Here is a 22,942-nt window from a genome sequence, read left to right on the forward strand (position 1 = left end):
TTTGCCCTTTCATGGGAACCTCTCAGAAAGCCTTGGATTGCCTGCTCCCCACCAGGAACCAGCAGGATGGCTGACACTACACCACCCTGTGAAGGAGAGGGTGGAGATCAGAGTTCAAGGTCAGCTTTGACCTAAACAAGTTTGAGGCCAACACGTGAGAGAGACCCTGCTTCTAAAGAACAAAGGGGAGAAGAGGGGTGGATACGAGCAAAAGACATTGTATACATGGGTTATTCTAAAGAATTCTGGGGAGGGGGGGTTGAAGTAGGGTTTCTCTGTATAGCCTTGGCTGTTATGGAACTTGCTCTGTAGCCCAGGCTGGCCTTGAACTCACACAAACACTGCCTGCCTCTACCTCCCAAGTCCTGGGACTAAGCCATGCGTGGCTACTGCCTGGCCAAAAAATAATTTTTTTTAAAGATAAACAAACACAATAAAATAATGGGTAAATGAGAAAAAATATGCAAAGGCACAACAAAAGGACATTTTCTGACCCTGATCTTTCATTATTGGTATCATAACTTAAAAAATAAACTAAGACAATTTATTAGGCCAAAAGTAACAAGCAATCTCAAATTCAAGTAAGAAAATGTTGTAAGTTTGACAAGGTTTTCCTCGGGAAGCCTGGATTCCACCCTGACTACATGTTGAGAATGACTGCACTCCCCATCCTCTTGCCCATCCTCCATGTCTCATGAGCAACGAGTCCCAAGACTGTGCTAACACACCCAGTTCAAAACGTGTCTCCATTCTTTTACTTTTGGGGGGGATTCTTGAAATGGGGTCTCACTCTAAAGCCCAGGCTAATCATGAGCTAAGAGCAATCCTCTTGCCTGAGCCTCAGAGCAGTTAACCAGATCAAAAACATGTTCTGTCTCCCCATTATTATGAGCAATCTCTGAATAACATGTGTTGAATAATTCAGAGGACAAAATGAAAACTCAATAGAAAAGTAAAATCTGAACGTGTCTTACTTTTCCCCTGGCTCCTCAGTCCAAGGAACATGGTATGATTGACCTTCCTAACCCAAACTCCTGGTCTCTGCAAACACTGCCTACATTACTTGTCTGCCTCCTCACTGCTGAGACTTGTTTCACACTTAAGCATGACTTTAACAGCAGTAACATATCCCAGTAACAAGATATGACAAGAAACAGCACACATTTGCTATTGTAATTGCTCAGACCTTGGAGAAATGCACATTATCAAATTTGCAAATGTCAGATTCTTGGTTTGGGCTATGTAATTAGCACAAAAAGCATAAAATTAATATCACTTCATTCAAATTAAGAAACAATGATAGACCTAGGAAGAGTTGCCTAAGGAAGGCAAGCTCCACAGGGAGCAGAAGTCAGGAGCAAATCCAGTCTGGGGAGCCAACCCAGTCCCGGGGACACTGAAGGATCAGGACTGAGCCAGCAAACAGATCCAGAGTCAGCAATCTCCAATGGAACAGGTACAAGGAGTAGTAATGCTGAACAAGTGAGCCAGAGCCAGAGTCTGCTGAGGGTCCAGATGTGAATCTGGAACCTTCAAGGGAGTAGACCTAAGCTAGGACCCATGTGGGTCTGGGCATGAGTCTAGGACCACCCAAGAACTAGGACTGAGCCAGGACCTCTGCCAGTCCAAGCGTGAATGAACCTGGGACTTCAGAGGATTAGGCAGGAACCAGAAATCTCTGTGGGACCAGGTTTGAGTCTGGGACCTCAGAGGGAATAGGCCTGAGCCAGGGCCTCTGTGGGTCTGGGTATTGTTGGTCTGGGACATCAAAGGGAATAGGCAGGAACCTGGAACCTCTGCGGGTCCGGGCGTGAGTCTGGGACCTCTGAGGGAGTAAGCCTGAGCCAGGTCCTCTGAGGTTCCAGGTACAACAGAGCCTGGGAACTCCGAGGCAGTAGACTGGAGCCAGAGACCTTTGCAGGACTAACACCAAGCCAGGGATTTCTGCAGGAGGGGATCCAGATCAGGATTTACAGAAACAGGGCAAAGCCAGCAACCTAGGCCAAAGTCGGCCTGAGACAGCAAACTCCAAGGGAGCAGAACAAAGCAAAGGAGTGCTGAGCTATCTCCAGAAACACAGAATTACCAACGCGGGGTAACTAGAACTGTGGCACTGGCTGTACCATGAGGAACAACCATCTGAGCTTTGGATTCACTGGCAGCTAGAAGATTATTCAACAGAATCTCAGACAGCCCCAACCACACCTATTAGAGGAAAAGATGAGTAGAAAAGGTAAGAACACACGCTACTCCACAAAGAGCAACACAACACCAGTAAAACCTAAAGACCCTACAACAGCAAGACCTGAACAACCAAATATGGATGAAACAGAAGAAAATGACCTAAAAATAACTTTCAAGAGAATGTTTGAAACTCACATCAGCAAATCACTTAGAGAAAACAAGAAAAAGAAATCAAAATACGAAAGAAACTATTCAGGACTTGAAACTGAAATACAGACAATAAAGAAAACACAAGCCAAGGGAATTATAGAAACAGAAATCATGAGAAAACAATCAGGAACCACAACACAAGCACGAACCACAGAATACAAGAGATTGAAAGAAAGAATCTCAAGTGCTGAGATACAACAGAGGAAACAGACTCATCGGTCAAAGGAAAACATTAAGCCTACAACAAAGCTTAACCCCCCAAAATATCCACGAAATATGGGACACCAGGAAAAGGCCAAATCTAAGAATACTAGGTATAGGAGAAGAATTTTTAACTCAAAAGCACAGAAAATATACTTAACAAAATCATAGAGGAAAACTTTCCCAACCTAAAGAAAGATACGCCTATGAAGATACAAGAAGCCTACAGAACACCAAATAAACTGGATCCAAAAAAAAGTACTCTCACCACATAATAATCAAAACACTAAACATACAGAGGAAAGAGAGAATATAAAGAACTGCAAAGGAAAAAGATCAAGCACTAAATAAAGGTAGGCTTATCGGAATTACACCCCACTTCTCATTGGAGACAATGAAAGGAAGAAGGTCATGATCAAGCATTATGCAGACATTAAGAGACCATGAATGCCACCCCAGCAAAACTTTCTTTTTTAAAAAAATATTTATTTATTATATATACAATATTCTGTCTGTGTGTATGTCTGCAGGCCAGAAGAGGGCACCTGACCTCATAACAGATGGTTGTGAGCCACCATGTGATTGCCGGGAATTGAACTCAGGACCTTTGGCAAGAGCAGACAATGCTCTTAACCACTGAGCCATCTCTCAAGCCCCCCAGCAAAACTTTCAATCACCATAAAAGGACAAACAAGATATTTAGTGACAAACTTGGTGAAAATAGATTTCACCAATACCTAGCCACAAACCCAGCTCTACACAAAATACTAGAAGGAAAACTCCAACCCAAGGAAGTTGGAAACACCAACAAAAATACATACAATTGATGGTCCCATAGCAGCAAATTCCAAAGGAAAAACACAAAAATTAACATCACCAAAAATGAAAAATAAATTAACTGGAGATAGCAATCACTGGTCATTAATATCCCTTAATATAAATGGACTCAACTCACCTATAAAAAGGTACAGGCTAACAGATTGGCTACGGAAAACAGAATCCTTCTTCTGCATACAAGAGAAACATCTCAACCTCAAAGGCAGACATTGTCTCAGAGTAAAGGGTTGGGAAAAAAATATACCAATCAAATGGACCTAAGAACAAGCGGGTATAGCTATCCTAATATCTAACAAATAGACTTTAACCTAAAAATCAGTCAAAAGAGACAAAGAAGGTCATTTCATATTAGTCACAGGAAAAATCCATCAAGAGGAAATCTCAATACTGAACATCTATGCCCCAAATACAAGTGCACCCTTATATGTAAAAGAAACACTTCTAAAGCTTAAATCATATATTAAACCCCACAGATTATCGGGGAGACTTCAACAGTCCCCTCTCACCACTGGACAGGTCAATCAGACAAAAAATGAACAGAGAAATGAGAGAAACTTACAGATGTTATTACTCAAATGGACTTAACCAGACATCTATAGAATATTCCATCCAAACAGAAAGAATATACCTTCTTCTCAGCACCTCATGGGACCGTCTCAAAAATTGACCACATACTCAGTAACAAAACAAACCTCAACAAATATAAAAAAATTGGAATATCCCAATGTACCTATCAGATCACCATGGTTTAAAACTATAAGTCAACAGCAATGCTAATTCCAGAAAACCCACAAACACATGGAAATTAAACAATGCTTCCCTGAATCATCAATGGGTCAAGGAAGAAATAAAGGGAGAAATTAAAGACTTCCTAAAATACAATGAAAATGACCTTACAACATACCCAAATTTATGGGACATAATGAAAGCAGTGTTAAGAGGCAAGTTCATAGCATTAAACGCCTACACAAAGAAGCTGGAAAAATCCCACACTAGTGAATTAACAGAACATTTGAAAACTTTATTACAAAAAGAAGCAACCTCACCTAAGAGAACTAGAAGGCAGGAAATAATGAATTGAGAGCTGAAATCAACAAAATAGAAACAAGAAAACAATACAAAGAATCAATGAGACAAAGAGTTGGTTCTTTGAGAAAAATCAACAAAATGGACAAGCCTTTATCCAAACTAACCAAAAGGCAGAGAGAGAATATCCAAATTAACAAAATCAGAAATGAAAAGGGCAATATAACAACAGACACAGAGGAAATACTGAGAACGATCAGATCATATTTCGAAACCTGTACTCCACAAAATTGGAAAACTTAAAGGAAATGGACAACTTTCTAGATAAATATCACTCACCAAAATTAAATCAAGACCAGATAAGCAAATTAAACAGACCTATAACTGCTGAAGAAATAGAAAAAAAGTCTCCCAACTAAAAAAATCCTGGGGCCGAAATGGTTTCAACTCAGAATTCTACAAGACTTTTAAAGAAGAACTAATACCAATACTCCTCAAATTATTCCACACAATAGAAACAGAGGAAACAATGTCAAACTCTTTTTATGAGGCTACAATTACCCTGATACCCAAACCACAGAAAGACATTACTAAGAGAATTACAGACCAATCTCACTCATGAACATTGATGCAAAAATACTAAATAAAAGCCGGGCGGTGGTGGCACACGCCTTTAATCCCAGCACTCGGGAGGCAGAGGCAGGCGGATCTCTGAGTTCGAGGCCAGCCTGGTCTACAAGAGCTAGCTCCAGGACAGGCTCTAGAAACTACAGGGAAACCCTGTCTCGAAAAACCAAAAAAAAAAAAAAAAAAACAAAAAAAAACTAAATAAAATACTAGCAAATCAAATCCAAGAACACATCAGAACCATCATCAACCATGACCAAGTCAGCTTCATCCCACATATGCAAGAAGGGACAATTCAACATACGAAAATCTGTCAACGTAATCCACCAATAAACAAACTGAAAAATAAAAACCACATGATCATCTCATTAGATGCCAAAGAAAGCTTTCGACAGAATACAACATCCCTTCATGATAAAGGTCTTGGAGAGAGCATGGATACAAGGAACATATCTAAACATAATAAAGGCATTACATAGCAAGCCAACAGCCAACATCAAACTAAATGGAGAGAAACTCTCAGCAATTCCACTGAAATCAGAAACAAGACAGGTTGTCCACTCTCTCCATATCTATTCAATATAGTTCTTGAGATCCTAGCTGGAGCAATAAGACACCAAAGGGAGAGAGCAAGGGGATACAAATCGGAAAAGAAGTCAAACTCTGTTTGCTAATGACATGATAGTTTATGTAAGAGATTCCAAAAATTCTACCAAGGAACTTCTACAACTCATGAACACTTTCAGTAATAAGAATAAGTCAAAAAAAAAAAAAAAATCAGTAGCCCTGATGATAAAAGGGCTGGGAAAGAAATCAAAGAAACATCACCCTTCACAACAGCAACAGATAGCATAAAATATCTCAAAGTAACTCTAACCAAACAAGTAGAAAATTTGTATGACAAGAACTTTAATTCTTTAAAGAAAGCAATTGAAGACACCAGAAAGTGGAAAAATCTCCCATGCTCTTGGGTAGGCAGAATTAACATAGTAAAAATAGCAATCTTACCAAAAGCAATCTACAGATTCAATGCAATGCCCATCAAAATCAGAAAAATTCTTCGCAGACCTCAAAAGAACAATACTCAACTTCATATGGACAAGCAAAAAACCCAGGATAACCAAAACAATCCTGTACAATAAAAGAACTTCTGGAGGCATCACAATCCCTGACTTCAAACTCTACTACAGAGCTACAGTACTGAAAACAGCCTGATATTGTCATAAGAACAGACAGGAGGATCAATGGAACCGAATAGAAGACCCGGATATCAAGCCATACATTTTCGAACACCTGATCTTTAACAAAGAAGCAAAAAATATCAAATGGAAAAAAGAAAGCATATTTAACAAGTGGTGCAGGCATAACTGGACACCAACATGTAAAAGAATGAAAATAGACCCATATCTATCACCATGCACAAAACTCAAGTCCAAATGGATCAAAAACCTCAACATAAAGCCAGCCACCCTGAACCTTATAGACGAGCAAGTGGGAAATACATTTGAACGCACTGGCACAGGAGACCACTTCCTAAATATAAACCCAGCATCACAGACACTGAGAGAAACAATAACTGGGACCTCCTGAAACTGAAAAGCTTCTGTAAAGCAAAGGACACAGTCAACAAGACAAAACGACAGCCTACAGAATGGGAAAAGATCTTCACTAACCCCACATCAGACAGAGGACTGATCTCCAAAATATACAAAGAACGCAAAAAATTGGACACCAAAAGAACACATAATCCAATAAAATAATGGAGTACATACCTAAACAGAGAACTCTCAACAGAGGAATCTAAAATGACTGAAAGACATAAGGAAATGCTCAGCATCCTTAGCCATCAGAGAAATGCAAATCAAAACAACTCTGAGATTCCATCTTACACCTGAAAGAATGGCCAAGATCAAAAACACTGATGACAACTTATGCTGGAGAGGTTGTGGGGTAAAAGGAACACTTTTGTATTGCTGGTGGAAATGCAAGCTGGTACAACCACTTTGGATGTCAGTGTGGAAACAATCTTCCTTAAGACCTAGGAATACCACTTTTGGGGATATATCCAAAGGATGCTCAATCGTGCCACAAGGGCATGTGCTAACCTATGTTCATAGCAGCTTTGTTTGTCACAGCCAGAACCTGGAAGCAACCTAAATGCTCCCCGACTGAAGAATGGGTAAGAAAAATGTGGAACATTTACATAATGGAATACTACACAGCAAAAAAAAAACAACGACAGCTTGAATTTTTCAAAAAAATGGATGGAGCTAGAAAACATTGCTTTGAGTGAGGTAACCCAGACACAGAAAGACAATTATCACATGTACTCACTCATAGATGGTTTTTAAACATAAAGCAAAGAAAACCAGCTTATAATATACAATCAGAGAACATAGACAACAATGAGGACACTGAGAGAGACTTACATAGATCTAATCTACATGGGAAGTAAAAAAGATAAGATCTCCTGAGTAAATTGGGAGCATGGGGACCTTGGGGGAGGGTTGGACTGGGGAGGGGAGAGGCAGAGAGGGGAGCAGAGAAAAATGTAGAGCTCAATTAAAAAAAAATCAATAAAAATTATTACCTCAAAAAAAGGAAAAAAGAAACAATGATCATATTACCAACATTACAGGACTGCAATTTGTGTGTCTCCCAATGTGATGTCATATTGTCAACTAACAGGATTGAAAATAACCTTTGAGACAAATCTCTGCGAGTGCCTGTAAGGGACTTTATAAATTAGATTAATTGACAAGGAAAGAGCCACACTAAAAGTGGACAGCACCATTCCCTGGTTGGGGTCTCAAACTACAAAAAGGAGAACGTTGGCTCAGCAAAATCATACCTTATTCTGTCCCCTCTGAGGACAGGGTATGACCAGTAGCATCTTTCCCTTCTGCCACATTGCCCTCAGAACGATAAGCTAAAATAAACCACCCTTCTTAAAGTGCTCGTGTCAGGTGTTTGTCAGTGAGACAAGTAATTAACACACTTAATCTTAAAAACATAACCTGCTTCTGAAGTTAAATCTCAAGATCTTACTACAAAATGTTATTATTGTATATTATCTAGTCAAAACTGTGTTGTCTTAGAAGACAAATGAAGGTATATTAGATGTGTATCCTGTAACATTATATTTTTTAAACACTGCATTTGGTGCTCTGTGACTTGAATTAATCAGTGTGGTAACCATAAAAAGCACTGATTCACCAATTCCAATAAATAAGTGTAGAGTGGAAAAGCAAAAGCACTGTAAGAACTTATGTCTTCAAAGTTAAAACAAGGTTTTCTCCCTCCTGCTCTCTCTCAGTCTGTTTAACCCATGTGAGTCTCCAACTCTCTATGTAGGCAAGGGTTAACTTAACTCCTGATCCTTTGGCCTGCACCTCCCCTGTTCTAGGATTACAGGCATCCACCATCATGTCCAGGTTACGTTGTGAGAGGTCTAACCAGGGCCTTGTGAGACAAGCACTTAACAACTAAGCTATATACCAACCCACCTATTAAAATATGATTTTCATAGCAAATAAAACAACCAGTAGCCCAAATGAGCATTTAGTGTCAGCTCATGTGTAACATACTTCCAGTAGAGAGCCCAGTGACAAGGCACCCCTGCCAACAGTTCAGTGCTCGCTGACTGCTCACTTCCAACAACATCCGAGTACGTACCCTTAAGGAGTAGTCACTCTCAGGGGCAATCTGGTCCATCCTTTCTTGTTTCTTGTATCCTTTCTTCCCTGCAACCTCATCTAAATCCTCAGGGAATTCTGATGTCATATTTATCCTTTTCAAAATCAAATTCTGTTGCATTTTTGTAACTGTAAGACAAGAATTTAGGACAGAAGCAAAATGTCATGTCATATCAAGAAAATGAGTAATACTATATGGTAAGAAAATATGAGTACATAAACAAGCAAATAAACAGTAGGCATAAGTCAGGGGCAAGTACAAGACAGAAGAAAGGCAGCAGGAGGACTCAGGAAACCACATCCTCCAGTAGCTGCTGGACAGAACATAACATAGGACCTCTGAGAAAGCCTTACAGTGTAGGAGGAGAGAGCAGCTTGTTGGTTCCTGGCCGCTTAGCCCCAAAATAATCACACAGAAAGTGTATTAATTAAATCACTGCTTGGCCCATTAGCTCTAGCTTCTTATTGGCTAACTCTTACATATTAATTAACCCATTTCTATTAATCTGTGTATTGCCACATGGCTGTGGCTTTCGGACTAAAGTTCTGGTGTCTGTCTCCAACAGGGCTACACGGAGTCTCCCTGACTCCACCTCCTTTCTCCCAGCACTCACTTTAGTTTTCCCCACCTAGCTCTGTTCCCCTAAAGCAGTTTCTTTATTAACCAATGGTATTCACAGCATACAGAGGGGAATCCCACATCACCAGCACAGAAACTACACTCCTGGGCATTCCCAAGGCACCTGCATCTGTGTTTACAGCAGCATCTCTAATGGTGTTAGGCTACAAACAACAAACATGCTGTTCAACAGGGGAGGTGGGAAACAACTGGACCTGAACTCACAATGGAGTGTCAGTGTGAAAAACACTGAACTAGAGTCCTTACAAGGAAACGCAAAAATCAGGAAACACCTGCAAGGGTTTCAAGTATCTCACACCCAGAGTTAGCACCTTTATAGAACCTTTTCCATAGGACATGATCAAGAAGGTCAAAGGTTGCCTGGACTTGAGAAGCACAGCTCAAAGGAAACAAGTGTGGTCATAGCACACTGTGGGTGCTGTGCTGAGCCAAGTGCCCTGCACTTTCCTGCACCAATGACAGTGCCCTGGCACTACTAACAGACTTAGAGAAAACTGTAGAGACAGGAGGGCCCAGCCTACACATGAATTACCAGTACTCAAAAACAGAAAGCTTGAAAAGAAAGAAATCTAACCAGGAGGGGGGACAAGAAGTGAATGAACACAAGCAAAGGAGATTCGGTACACCAGAAAAACAAATTCTAAAATGCTTCAGGTTTAATGCTATTTGTGCTTTATTTCTATGGTTCAATGATTGCAGACTTACTTTTCTTTTTTTTTTGGTTTAAGACAGGGTTTCGCTGTAGTATTTATTAATATTTAGATGTCTTAAATTGTCCAAAGACAAGGGAAGTATTAATTTTAACTTTTAAAATTATTTTGTTTACTTATTCTTTGTGTGTGTGCATATGCACACATGCAAGACAGGAGAGAGAACTCGTGTAGAGATTTAAGAACAACTCTACGAAGTACATTCTCTGTGGTTTCTCACGTGGACCTGAGGGACTGAATCATGTCACCAGGCTTGCCTGCAAGCTGACCTTTACCCACTGAACCCTCTCACAAACCCAAGAACTATATATACAACTTTAGAAAGGCAAAATTTTCATCTACATTACTTACTGAATTGTTAGCTCATGCAATCTAAATTTTACAAGTTATTCTTCCTAGCTACTATTTCATCTCTTTTTTAGGTAGTTTTTTGTTTTGGGCCTAGGAATGGAGTAACAGACAAAGCACTACTGGAAACTGATAGAACTAGAACATTTTTAGAACAATTTCAAAGTAACCTTTGAAGCCAAATTGAGCTCAATAAAATATCCTTAGAAAGCACAAATTATGGGCCTGGAGAGAGCTCAGAAGTTAAGAGCACTCACTGGCTGCTCTTACAGAGGTCCTGAGTTCAACTCCCAACCATCTGGGTGTTGATGGGTGGCTCACAACCATCTATACTGGGATCTGATGCCCTCTTCCTGGCATACAAGCATACATACAGGCAGAACACTGTATATATAACGAACTAAAAAAAAGAAAGAAAAGAAACGAAACCACAAATCAGGAAGTGTAACAACAAATGCATTTTCTATTCATTTCTAGTCTGTGTAACAAGGCTAAACACAATGCAACCAACTCTGTGTGCACTTTACAACAGAGATCTACATTTACCTTCTAAGATTCCAGATGATGATCCTTGTTCCCTTCTTACCCATAATAGCATCAAGTTCTGCCAGTAACTTCTGTTCCGTAGAAAAGAGAGAATGTTCCAGAATTGCTGCTAAGCTTGCTTTTGATTCTGCTAAATTAATCATCTGACGTATGTCCTTAGTTAAAGATGAAATCAACAAGTTTTACACAATTATAATAAAGAAGCCAACTTTAGTGAACTCAAAAGAAACCAATCCCTCCATTATTTAGAACTCCTGTAAAGCAGTGTGATCTCAAAAGAACAAAGGAGATGAACCGTGAGCACGTGCAGGGCTCAGCGGAGTCCACCTACACCTCAGGTATGTGAGCTCAAGGCCGTTCACCTCAACTCTAAAAGGAGGAAATAGAGCAAATACATTATTTCTAAGTGATTTATGTCAGTGAGTTCCTAAAATCATCTTGCTTTTCACTATTAGGGAAGCTTTCGAGCCAGGTCAACAGTCTCTCTTATTAATCCACAATAATCTTGAAGTAAGGAACTCCAAGGTAGGCAAAGCGGCTCATGCCTATAATCCCTGCTGCATAAGAGGCCGAGGCCGGTCATCTTGTACTCCATACTGAAACTCAGTCCTCTACCTCATCTGCAGCCCTGGAAAACAATCAACATGAGGCATGGTGGCACCTGCTCCTTCAATCCCAGCACTAAGGAAGCAGGGGGCGGGGGCCGGCAACCACAGTAATTTTTCAGGACCTCCCAGGGGTACTCAGTGAGATCGTATTTCAAATCAACCAAACAAACAAAACAACTACAAACCATAACCTCATTATGGTTGTCCAGTAAAGAAAAAAACGAACCCTGGGCTTCAGGCACAGGGTAAAGGAAGCATATACAGACAAAAAATAGACTACACATGATTAAAGAAAAAAAAAAAAGAACTTGATGGGGGGGCTGTAGAGTTAATTAAGGGCACTTGTTGCTCTTGTAGAGATGGCTCAAATCCCAGTACCCACATGACAGCTCATGGCCATTTGTAACAGCAGTACCAGGGGAATCAATACTCTTCTAACCTCTGTAGATACCACAAATACACACAGTCCATATCCATACTGCAGACAAAACACTATACACATAAAGTATTTTTTAAATGAACAACAAAATTTTGGATGGGTGTACTGGCTGGATTTGTGTCAACTTGATACAAGCTAGAATCATCAGAGAGGAAGGAGCCAGGAAGAGGCAGACCCAGCCCTTGGTGGATGGTTACTGCCCTAGGTTGGTGGTCCGGATTTCTATAAGAAAGCAGGCTAAACAAGCCGTGGGAAGCAAGTCAGTAGCAGCAGCTCCCCTCCATAGCCTCTCCATCAGCTCCTGCCTCTGGGATCCTGCCCTGTGTAAGTTCGTGTCCTGACTTCCTATCATCTGGAAGTGTAAGCCGAATGAACCCTTTCCTCCTCAGCTTGCTTTCTGATCATGGTGTTCTGTTGCAGCAACAGAAATCCCACTAGGACAATGGATGAGGTGCTGCGTGTTCTTAACTCCAGCTTTAGATTGGATGGGATGGAAATCAGTAGTTTGGAGACTAGCCTGGTTAACACAGAGGGACCCTTTCTAAAACAAAGGACAGGACAAGACAAGAATTGAGGAAGATAAAAGAAATGTTCAAGTTTCTCTGCAGCATTAATTCCAAAATGAAAAGGATATGGTGTTTGTTGAACGTCACAATAGGGACAACAACATGTTCCGCCTTTATAACTTCCAAGTAGGTCTGAGACAAGAATCCCACACTCATGGTTTCTCCGTTTTTGGTAAAAACTATTGCATCTTTGCCCAGTCTCATAGAACCTGACTTGAAGCCATTCCCATACAATCCAACCGGGACATGACCATTCATGGTGACTTTGTCACTGAAGCCAAAGCTAAAAAGAAAAGAAAAATTTAAATAAACACTCATTCTTTCATTTCTAATAACTCAATATAATACTAAGTAAAAAGCCTGGATTCAAACGCCGATTCCACCAACTCTAGGAGTGTATACAGTCTTGAGCAACTTGGCCTACCCTGCTGTGTTCTCACATCTCTGGAAAGAACGGGCTTAGGTACTTACACCAGCTCATCACCTGGAATGTATGGCTAAATGTCTGGGTTTTAACACAAGGTCTACAAACCTTCAGCTTCCAGGCCATGGATCGTTTCCTCTAGATAGGAACAATTCTCTTGTTCTGAACAAGGCATGTGGCATGATTAATGGTGGGGTCAATTTGACTTTTGGCAGCATAATGAACATTTAAAAGACAAGAGAAGGCTTCTGCTTCTGCATTCTTCCGCTGCTCTGTACCATTTACCTCAGTACCCAGTGCAGACACTGTTCACTGACTCTGCAGCCTATTTTATGCCTCTTCATTCTCTCCATCTCTTTAAAGACAACTTTAAAGACAACACAAGGTAAGCCTAATTTATAGCAAAGCAAAAACAGCTACTATGTATGTGCTCCACCTCTAAAGGAATGCCGGAATTTTAGGTAAGGCAGACAAAGGGGAGGGGTGATGAGTATGATGGGATTGCCTAATAACCTAGTTGTAGAAAATAATGAAAAGACCTAGTCACGCTGTGCATATGGCATTTCATGTTTTAAAAACAGAATTAAGGATAGGAAATGGTATTTTGTATGGCACATGTAAATTTTAAAATAGGCAGAAGCCACCATTTTCCGAAGTATGACACGTTTTTTACATACCTTAGCATTTTATGTAACTTGTCTGCAGTCATCCCATTCCCATTATCAGTGAAAGTCAAGCATATACGGTCATTAATCACTGTTTTATCAATCCAGATCTGTTTAGCATTCACATCAGGATCATAAGCATTATCTGGAAGACAAAGGGTTGAGAGATTCTGAGTCTGCATTTCAAAGAAGCCGATCATTAGAACAATGTAACAAGCAATAGAATACCATTATTACTTTAAAAGCTCTAACTGTTAGAATTCCTAAGGTTTGAAAACACGAAACCAAACTGCCTCCAGGGGCTCTATCAGAATTAGTTCTCTCCGAGCCCTCACTTCATGCAGGAATAAAGACTGGCAAGCACTCAGTGAAGTGTGAAGCACCACCGCTCACAAAGATGACTAAAATCAGGAAACTAAGTTGAGTGTGAAGAGCACTAGCAGTGGACACAGAAGCTAAGGAAGTTAAGAATGAGAGGGCAGGACCCCTGCCTTCTAAGCTACATACAGATGAAAGGGTCACCTCCTACAGGATCTGCCACTGGGATTCGTGTGGTGCTCACAACTCCAGCACTGTGCACTCCTCCTTTAACATCTTGTTTACACACTCATTCTCACAACAGGCACAATAAAGGACTATGTTAAAAATGAAAAATATTTAACTTATCAGTAATAAAATCAATGTGTGATTTATCCAACATCCACTGGAATAGCCTCTAATTGAAATACACTTTGAAGTATTTATTAGAAATAAAGGCTTTCTGAATTTTGGACTCTTCCTCATACTGAGCTGTCTTATACAACCTTAGCAGAAGGGGCAGTGCCTAGTTCTTTTTTTTTTTTTTTTTTTTTTTAGATTTATTTATTTATTATGTATACAACATTCTGCCTTGATGTATGCCCGCACACCAGAGGAGGGCGCCAGATCTCAGTACAGATGGTTGTGAGCCACCATGTGGTTGCTGGGAATTGAACTCAGGACCTCTGGAAGAGCAACCAGTGCTCTTAACCTCTGAGCCATCTCTCCAGCCCAGTGCCTAGTTCTTACAGCAACTCGATATGCCATGCTGGGCTGCTATCCATGGGAGACCTGTCCTTTTCTGAACAGAAACTGAGGAATGGATGGGGGAGGGGAGGTGCAGTTGGGAGGGTAGGGGCTGGGAGAGAAAACTTTGGTCTGGATGTAAAAAAATAAAAATCATTTAAAAAGTGGCTTTTACACTACTCTTCTATAAAGCAGTTTACAATTAATCTTTTCCAACCACTCAGGGAAGATACAATAGTATTTCTTTAAGAACTTAAACTTGGTAATACAACAAAGAACACAGCTGTTAGGCATGGGTATTCCTGCTAGTCTGCCACTAAAAACAAAGATACTTGCAGTGTTGTAGCACATCCACTGCAGAGTTGGGAGAAGATGCTTGTTGGCTCTGACTTTAGAAAATCTTAGTATTATACCAAAGGAGAGGGGTTCCTGCAAGTGGGCAGGGTGCTCATCCTGCAATCCCAGCTCTACCAAGACTTACTGCAAATTCCAGGTCAGCCTGGGCTGGAGGGAGACCCTTCCTTAATAAACAAAAACTCAGAAGTTCCTCCTCCTCCCATATCTCAGGTAGGACCCTCCTTTGATAAAGATCCACTGTAAAACATACAAAGAAACCCCTGAGAATAGCATTTCCCCGTTTAAGACATAAGCCTAACTGGGGGGGAGACAGGACTATTCTTGCTCATGTAATTTCCTAAGAAGAAAACCATGACCTCATGTATTAATCTGAATATAATATATGTGTTGTCTCATGCTCATTAAATAATTAAGGTATATCTTGGACCTCATCATTCCTTAGAGGACATAAGAAACCATCATAAAGTTAGCATATTAATTCTAACACCTGAACAAGGAATCCACTCTGTGTTGCACTGTGAAGAGTAAGTCTTAGTAAAAACACATCTGCAACATAAATGCTTTGTAAACTTAGCAAATTAAGAACTAAAGCTATGAAAAACACTTGGTAGTTTGTGGAAGGCTGGAGTAACTCATCTGATAGGAGCATAAACAACTGTTAAGTCAGTTTTTACACTAACGTTATTCGGAATATTTAAAAAAGTATAGCTGCATATTACTTTTCAGAAGTTATTAAGTTATAATTACAATTAACAGACAGCGTATGAAATGTCAATTTACATACCTATTAATTCAGCAACTGCACTGAATGGCCAAGTATGACTAGTTGAATTTGTATGTAAAAACTTCGGGCAAAGCTGAAACAAACCAACAATTCATATTATTTAATGCATCCCTTAATTATGAGCACAAGATCCAATAAACATTGTTTCTGTGCTAAACAACACTGAAACCAAATAAAAAATGACTTAGATGCTTGCTCCAAGAATATAAAGCCTAGAAGCTCCCTGGAAGATAAGGCTGGGGAAACAACTCAATAGCTTACACATCAAAACCTATTTAAAATCCTTGCCTCCTTAATGTTCACAATGCCATAGCCTCCCCAAGTCCCTTGTAGGACCTGTTTCTACATGACCCAGCCAAGACCCTGATGTGTGACAAAAATCATTTCCTAAATGTTCCTACTTTGAGACAAGATTTTGCAGAGAGTGTTTAGTTATTAGTGTACTGATTGGGTCTAATAACCTTACTAAGCTTTGCTGGCGGCCTTTCAGAGACAGTATTCAACACTCTGAGTTGGTTGCATTATCTATTCTAAGTTTATTGCAGTTGAACATTGGCCTGGTATGTATCCATGACTTCTTCAAATAACAAAGCACTGCAATTTATAAGCTCTTAAAGTATGACTTTACTCTCTATAACAGATATGAAGAGGAGGTCAATAAACTCTATTATAGCAAATTTAATTTCTTGAGCAATTTAGGCACATAGTCAAATAGTTTAAGTACATTTTTTTTTAAGGCAGGGTCAGGGCTGGTTGGGGTTGGAGAGATGGCTTAGGGGTTAAGAGCACTCACTGCTCTTCCAAAGATCCTGAATTCAATTCCCAGCACTCACATGGCAGCTCACAACTGTCGATGCCATCTTCTGGTATGCAGATGGGCATGCAGACAAAGTACCCATATACATAAAAAATAAAATCTTTAGCTGGGCGTGGGGGCACATGCCTTTAATCCTAGCAGTCAGGAGGCAGGCAGATCTCTGTGAGTTGGAGGACAGCTTGGTCTACAGAGCAACACAGAGAAACTCGTGTGTGTGTGTGTGTGTGTGCGTGCGTTGGGTGGTGGGGAGGGCAGGGTCACGTAACCTAGAATAGCCTTGAATTCACCTTAAACACCTGATCCTCTTGCCTCCACTTCCCCAACACAAGAGGCTGGGGATGTATGTATAGGCAGAATGCTTGCCTAACACGCATAAAGCCCTGGGCTTAACCCCCAGCACCTTATAAAACTGGGCATAGTAACCAAAAGTCTGCAATTACATCACTTGGGAATCACAATATAAAAATTTAAGGTTATCCCTATCAAGTTTAAGTTGCGAGACCAGTATGGGCTGTTAGAGATCTGACTCAAGATAAACAAAAACCTAGGCAACTGCCAGGCACGGTGGAATACACATTTAATCCTCTGAAGGCTGAGGCAGGGAAACTTCTGTGAGTTCAAGGCCAGCCTGGTCTACAAAATGAGTTCTAGAACAGCTAGGACTGTTACATGGAGAAACCATGTCTCAAAACCGCCACCCCACAAAGAAGTCAGTCAATGGTAGTGCATACCTTTAATCCCAGCACTTGGGAAGCAGAGGCAGGCGGATCTCTGTGAGTTCGAGTCCAGCCTGGTCTACAGGGCGAGTTCCAGGACAGGCTACGAAGCTGTAGAGAAACCCTGTCTCAACCCCCCCCCCCCAAAAAAAATTAAAAACAGTCAAGGGAAGCTAGGCATGTGGCATATGCCTTTAATCACAACATTCGGGAGGCAGAGTTCTCTGTGAGTCAGAGGCCAGCCTGGCCTATGTAGCAAGTTCCAGGCCAGGTGAGACTATAGGGATATTGAGACCCTGTTTCAAATAAGAAAAAAAAATGAAGGCTGTCAAGGATGTAAAGAAATTGAACTGTTGTGCTGTTCTAACAAAGCAGTAGGTAGCTGGCAATATGGCTCAGCAGGTAAAAACTGCCTGGAATTTAGCCTGAAGACCTGAGTTCAATTCCTGGGGATCCACACAGTGGAGAACTAAGTCCTAAAAGTTGTCCTCCGACAACACACAACAAACACCACAGCATGTGTGTGCTGCGTTCCACACCTCAAATAAGTAAATAAACAAGGAAAGACAAGAAAGTTGTCAGGACCAAAATAAAACCAAGGAAAGCCACACAGGGAGGGACGATCCTTGAGAATATTTCCCAGGTAACAGAAACCATCACAAAAGACTGCTAAAACCACAGTCTTGTATATAGATAAAAATATTTCTATGACCAGGGAGTGGTGGCACATGCCTTAAATCCCAGCACTAGGGAAGCAGGGAAATCTCTGCAAGTTCAAGGCCAGCCACACAAGAGAAACCCTTTCTGGGAAAAAAAGGGGGAAAAATAGTTCTACGATGTAACCTGTCCAGAAACTCACTGATCACACCCTGGAGCAGACAGGATCCTTGGCTCCTTGGTATTTGTGGCCAAAGATGAGTGTTTAAAACACAACTCTTTCCCGTTTACTTTCAGCATGCTTGTCTTCCTTGGCCTCCCTACGTCCATGATGGTTACTTCTCTGCTTGCAATCCCGGCTATTGCAATCCGCTGTCTGGAGAGCAAACTGAGACTTGCTGGGGATGTAAAATGTACAGCAGCTATGGACACGGTATGGCGGTTCCTCAGAGCTTAAAATGCAGTCCTGCTATGGGTAGAGTAATCACACTCATCGTGCAGACTTGGGTAGTAAGAAACTCAGTGATCTGTCCAAAGTTACACATCCAATAACTGATGTCAGGAGGGCAGGCCTAGCCTACGCTGTTAGTCACTAAGCAAGTGCTTACCAAGGGAGTAAGTCTAAACAGCCCTGTGGAAAGATTAAAGAAGTCCCTAAGACACTATCCAGTCAAGGACCCCCAATTGATAAATGCTGGGTGTGTCTGAACACAGCTAGAAAAATACTTCTATATTCTTTGGAAAGTGTGAATGATCTTACTGATCAGTATGGAGAAGGAAAAAAATCAAACAAAATATAAATCAATTAACCAGAGATGCTCATTCATAAAGATGCTGTATAAAAAATGCAATCACTGTACAATGCTAGGCACATTTGAAAATTAAAGAGAAAAACAACCCCAAGAAAAGTAAGTATATAAAAGTAGTATGCACTGCCTGGGAGCCAGGTATAAGCCTGTTTCAGCTAGATACACAAGGAACTCTGGGGTGGGGAGGAGACAGCAAACATCAACAAATGGTCTGAGCATTTTACTTGGAAGTATAGAAGAAAAGTGAAAAAAATTAATTCACACTCTTCACCCCGCGCTTGGCTCCCAGACCTCCTGAAAGATCCTAAGACGTGCATCTAATAGCTAGAGCAGGCATGGTGCAGAATGCTTCCCTAGCATCTCTTTAATCCCAGCACTCAGAGGCAGAGGCAGGCAGATCTCTGTGAGTTTGAGGCCAGCCTGGTCTACAAGAGCTAGTTCAGGACAGGATCCAAAGCTACAGAGAAACCCTGTCTCAAAAAAAAAAAAAAAAAAAAAAAATAGCACTTGTATTTATTTTTGGTGCTGGGGTAGCACCCAGGGCGTAGAACATGCTAGGTGTGTGCCCTTACACTACGCTATATCCCTGACCCAAAACAGAGATTTCAAACACTGTAGCAAGACTAATACCCTAGGCTAAACTGCTGTGGATGAAAGCTCCCTGAAGCTTCATTTGTATTCAAGATCCTGTATGTGTCTGGCTAACTACCACACCATGATTGAGAAATGGGATGTTGTAAGACAGCCAAAATTCTCTTGAGCTCTCTTTCGTGCCCTCTTCTCAAGAGCTGGGGACTGGACTTGGGCCGTGCACCTGGAAGAGACATTGTTCCCCTGAAATACAGCCCAAGTCCACTTTCTTTTCTCTTTTGAAAAGGTTATCCAAGCTGGCCTTAAACTCACTCTGCAGCCCAGGCAGGCCTCACTCTGTTCTTCTCCCGCCTCAGTCTACGCCATCAATCCTGCATCTGACCTAACTTCCTCAGAGATGGCGAGGCACAGCACAGCTCTCCCCTCTGCTACCTGACATTCCAGCCAGCTATCTGGCAATTGGACTCATCATGACTTTATTTTGTTGTACGATTTAGAAAGACTGGGAATACAGCGACAGAATGTTCCCTGGCAAACAGGAGACCCCTTGTTGGATAACCCCTAACACAGACTCACCCCCACCTCATTACTCAGGGCAATCTGCTCCAGGGCCTTGGCCATAACCAACACAGATTAATTTCTTTTCTTTTTAGCAAAGATTTATTTATTTTATGTATATGAGTGCTCAATCTGCATGTACACCTTTAAGCCAGAAGAGGGCATCAGATCCCACTTTAGATGGTTGATCCACCACGTGGTTACTGGGAATCAAACTCAGGACCTCTGGAAAAACAGCTAGTGCTCTTAACCGCTGAGCCATCTCTCCAGCCCCAACGCATAATAATTTTTATTATTTCCCTGGGAACAAGAACTCTTTGGGGTCTAGGGTGGTGTTACTCTATCCAGACTCACCAGTTGGGGAGCAGAATTAAAAAAGAATCAAGTTGCTCTCTTTTAACTACTAAGCAACCATTTCATTAAACAGAGTATGTAATGAAAAGTCCTTGACCTGGAAGATGGAAACAAGCCTTGTAAATCTGTACTATTTCCCTCTCAAAAGAAAGGGGAGTTAGGATGGCCAAACTATGGCTCAAGAGACATGACTAATGGTAAGAGCACCTACGGCCCTTACAGAGGACAGGGTTCAGTTCCTAGCACTCTACAGGGCAACTCACTTTTCAGTAACTGGTGGGGGGGGGGGTGATCTGAGTCCCTCTTCTCATCCCAGGCACACAGGTAGATAGCAGACATACACACATGCAGGCAAACCACTCATAGACATAAAGAAAATAAATATAAAAAAGATTGGGCAAACTATGAATAGGCAATTAAAAAACATAACAAACATATGAAGAATGCTCAACCTCACAAATAGGCAGAGGCAATAAAACCAGGTAACGTTTCATGCACACTTGGGGCTATCACCACATCCCCTATCATGGCCAAATGAATGGACGCAGAGCAAATGCACTCGTGAAGTGCCGGTGGGAACCAACGAGAGGTGCTTTTACCTCCGGAAACCCTTACCGCTGAGCAATGAAATATAACACTGAGTACTTTTTTTTTTTCTTTCTGAGACAGGACTTCCCCGCGTCTCCTAAACTGTCCTAGAATTTGCCTGTCTCAGTCACCGAGCGCTGGGATTACAGGGATGCCACACCACAGCACCCCCAAAACCCCAACCGCAGCCGCCATCCTTCAAACATCGACCTCCTGGGCTGAGGAAGTACTTTCCCCGCCTAGAGCCTCAGGACCAGGGCAGAATTAAACTTTGCAGAAATCATCAGGTGAAGAAGCCACGCCCACAATGTTTTGGACCTGAAAGTATAAGTCGCTTGGTGTGACCACTCCCAACTGCTTCAGAAGGGTTTGTCGCAACTGGACGCGGCCAGAAGCAGGGACAGGGGCGAGCCGGGCGAGCGAAGAGAGGCTGAGAGGCCCTGCTCGGTGCGTCCGTGCCACGGCCGGGGCGGACGGACCCGAGCGAGAACCGCGTCCGCACGGCAGCCCCGGGCCCCCGGCGAGGCCCGACGGCTTCGCGCCCGCGGTGGCTCCGCTTGGGGGCGGGCGGACGGGTGGGCTGGGGAGGGCGCGGCTCTGACAACAGCTGGCGGCAGCCGCGGAGCCCGACGAGGGCAGGCCGCCCGAGGCGGACGGGGGCCGCAGTCCGGCCCGAGCAGCCCGGCGCGCACCGATTTCCTCACCGCCGCTCGCCCGACCGGAGCGACATGGCGGCGGCTCTGCGTCCACGCCGCTACCCCCCGGCCGCCGCGCCGGGCCCTCGAGGCGCCGCCGCCCACTGCCATCCCGCTCGCTGGCCCGCCCGCCCGCCCTCCTGGGACCCGGCCCGCTCCTCCCCTCGCGGCTGCTCACCGCGCTGAGGCGGATCCCGCTGGGTGACTGCGCCGCCATCTTGAGAGAGCTACAAAGCCAGGACCGGCCTCGGCCGCAACCCGACTGGGAGGCTGCGAGTCCGCCGTGGGGTCCACGGTCCCGCCCACTTCCGGGGTGGGCCGCCTCTACGAGGCCCCTCCCACTCACTTCCGCCTCGGGCAAAGTCGACGCGGGAGGGGGAGACAGTATTGCCCGGCTGTTTGACCTGCTGCGCGCGCAGGCCGCCCCCCCCACCTCAGCCGTAGGGCGCATGCGTGAGGCAGGCTGGAGCCGAGGAGTCCTTGGTAGCTGTGCTTTCAGACGTGTGTGAAACTAGATAAAGTCGGATGAGACTCGCACTGCAAAAGTGTAACCCATGTCTGCTAGTAATGATGCTACTGAAAATTTGCAAGGCACAAACGAAGGAAATAATTGCTTTTTGGATTTTCCTGAAAGTGATCAGCTTTTATTCTGGGAGTCACAGCTCACGGAGACGTTAATTCAATGTGTATGTCGAGCCTGGTATTGCACTGAGTCAGATATCCAAGCAAGGGCTGCCAGGTAGCACAGGTAAAGACAGGGTTGAGAGGTTTGCATCTGCTGTGACCTTATGAAAGTTATACATTTTTAATAGGCTTTCTGTAACGGGATAATAGGTTTCTTCGCCGATGCAAAATTTAAAAAGCAAAAGAGCAGGTTTGTTTGTGCAAAGCAACTCCCTAGTAAGTCCTCCAGCCCCAAAGATCGGGCGGGAGAAGTCACGTATATATGCCAACAAAAAACAAACAACACACCCTGACCCTGAAACCAGCACAGGTGAAAGAAACACATTTTGGTCCTGAAACCAGAACCAAAGAAACACACCCTGACCCAGAAACCAGAGACAAAGAAACACTATACCTAAGACCAACTCAGTAGAAAAACCAACCAATCCCTGAGCGCAAAATGAACCAATCCCTAAACTCAAAATCCAGCGAATCACCGAGCTTCTCCAAGATCAGGGATTGAAATTTGACCAATTCCCACCCTGGAAATCTCCACCCTGGAAAAACTCCACCCCTAAGAAAT

At 42.6% G+C, this 22,942-nt stretch overlaps 1 protein-coding gene across 1 annotated transcript in view; it reads right to left on the reverse strand.

Moving 5' to 3' along the window:
* The window catches only part of Morc3 (MORC family CW-type zinc finger 3), a 47,708-nt gene extending 25,706 nt beyond the window's left edge, over window positions 1–22,002 (reverse strand). Inside the window, 7 exon segments of the mRNA XM_038345195.2 lie at window positions 8,761–8,853; window positions 8,855–8,909; window positions 11,025–11,172; window positions 12,706–12,920; window positions 13,739–13,871; window positions 15,912–15,984; window positions 21,875–22,002. Coding sequence (XP_038201123.1) covers window positions 8,761–8,853; window positions 8,855–8,909; window positions 11,025–11,172; window positions 12,706–12,920; window positions 13,739–13,871; window positions 15,912–15,984; window positions 21,875–21,913 — 756 coding nt within the window. The 5' untranslated portion in view covers window positions 21,914–22,002.
* Window positions 22,003–22,942: the final 940 nt, after the last annotated feature.

Source organism: Arvicola amphibius, chromosome 10, assembly GCF_903992535.2.
Source record: "Arvicola amphibius chromosome 10, mArvAmp1.2, whole genome shotgun sequence".
Taxonomy (NCBI): Eukaryota; Metazoa; Chordata; class Mammalia; order Rodentia; family Cricetidae; genus Arvicola; species Arvicola amphibius.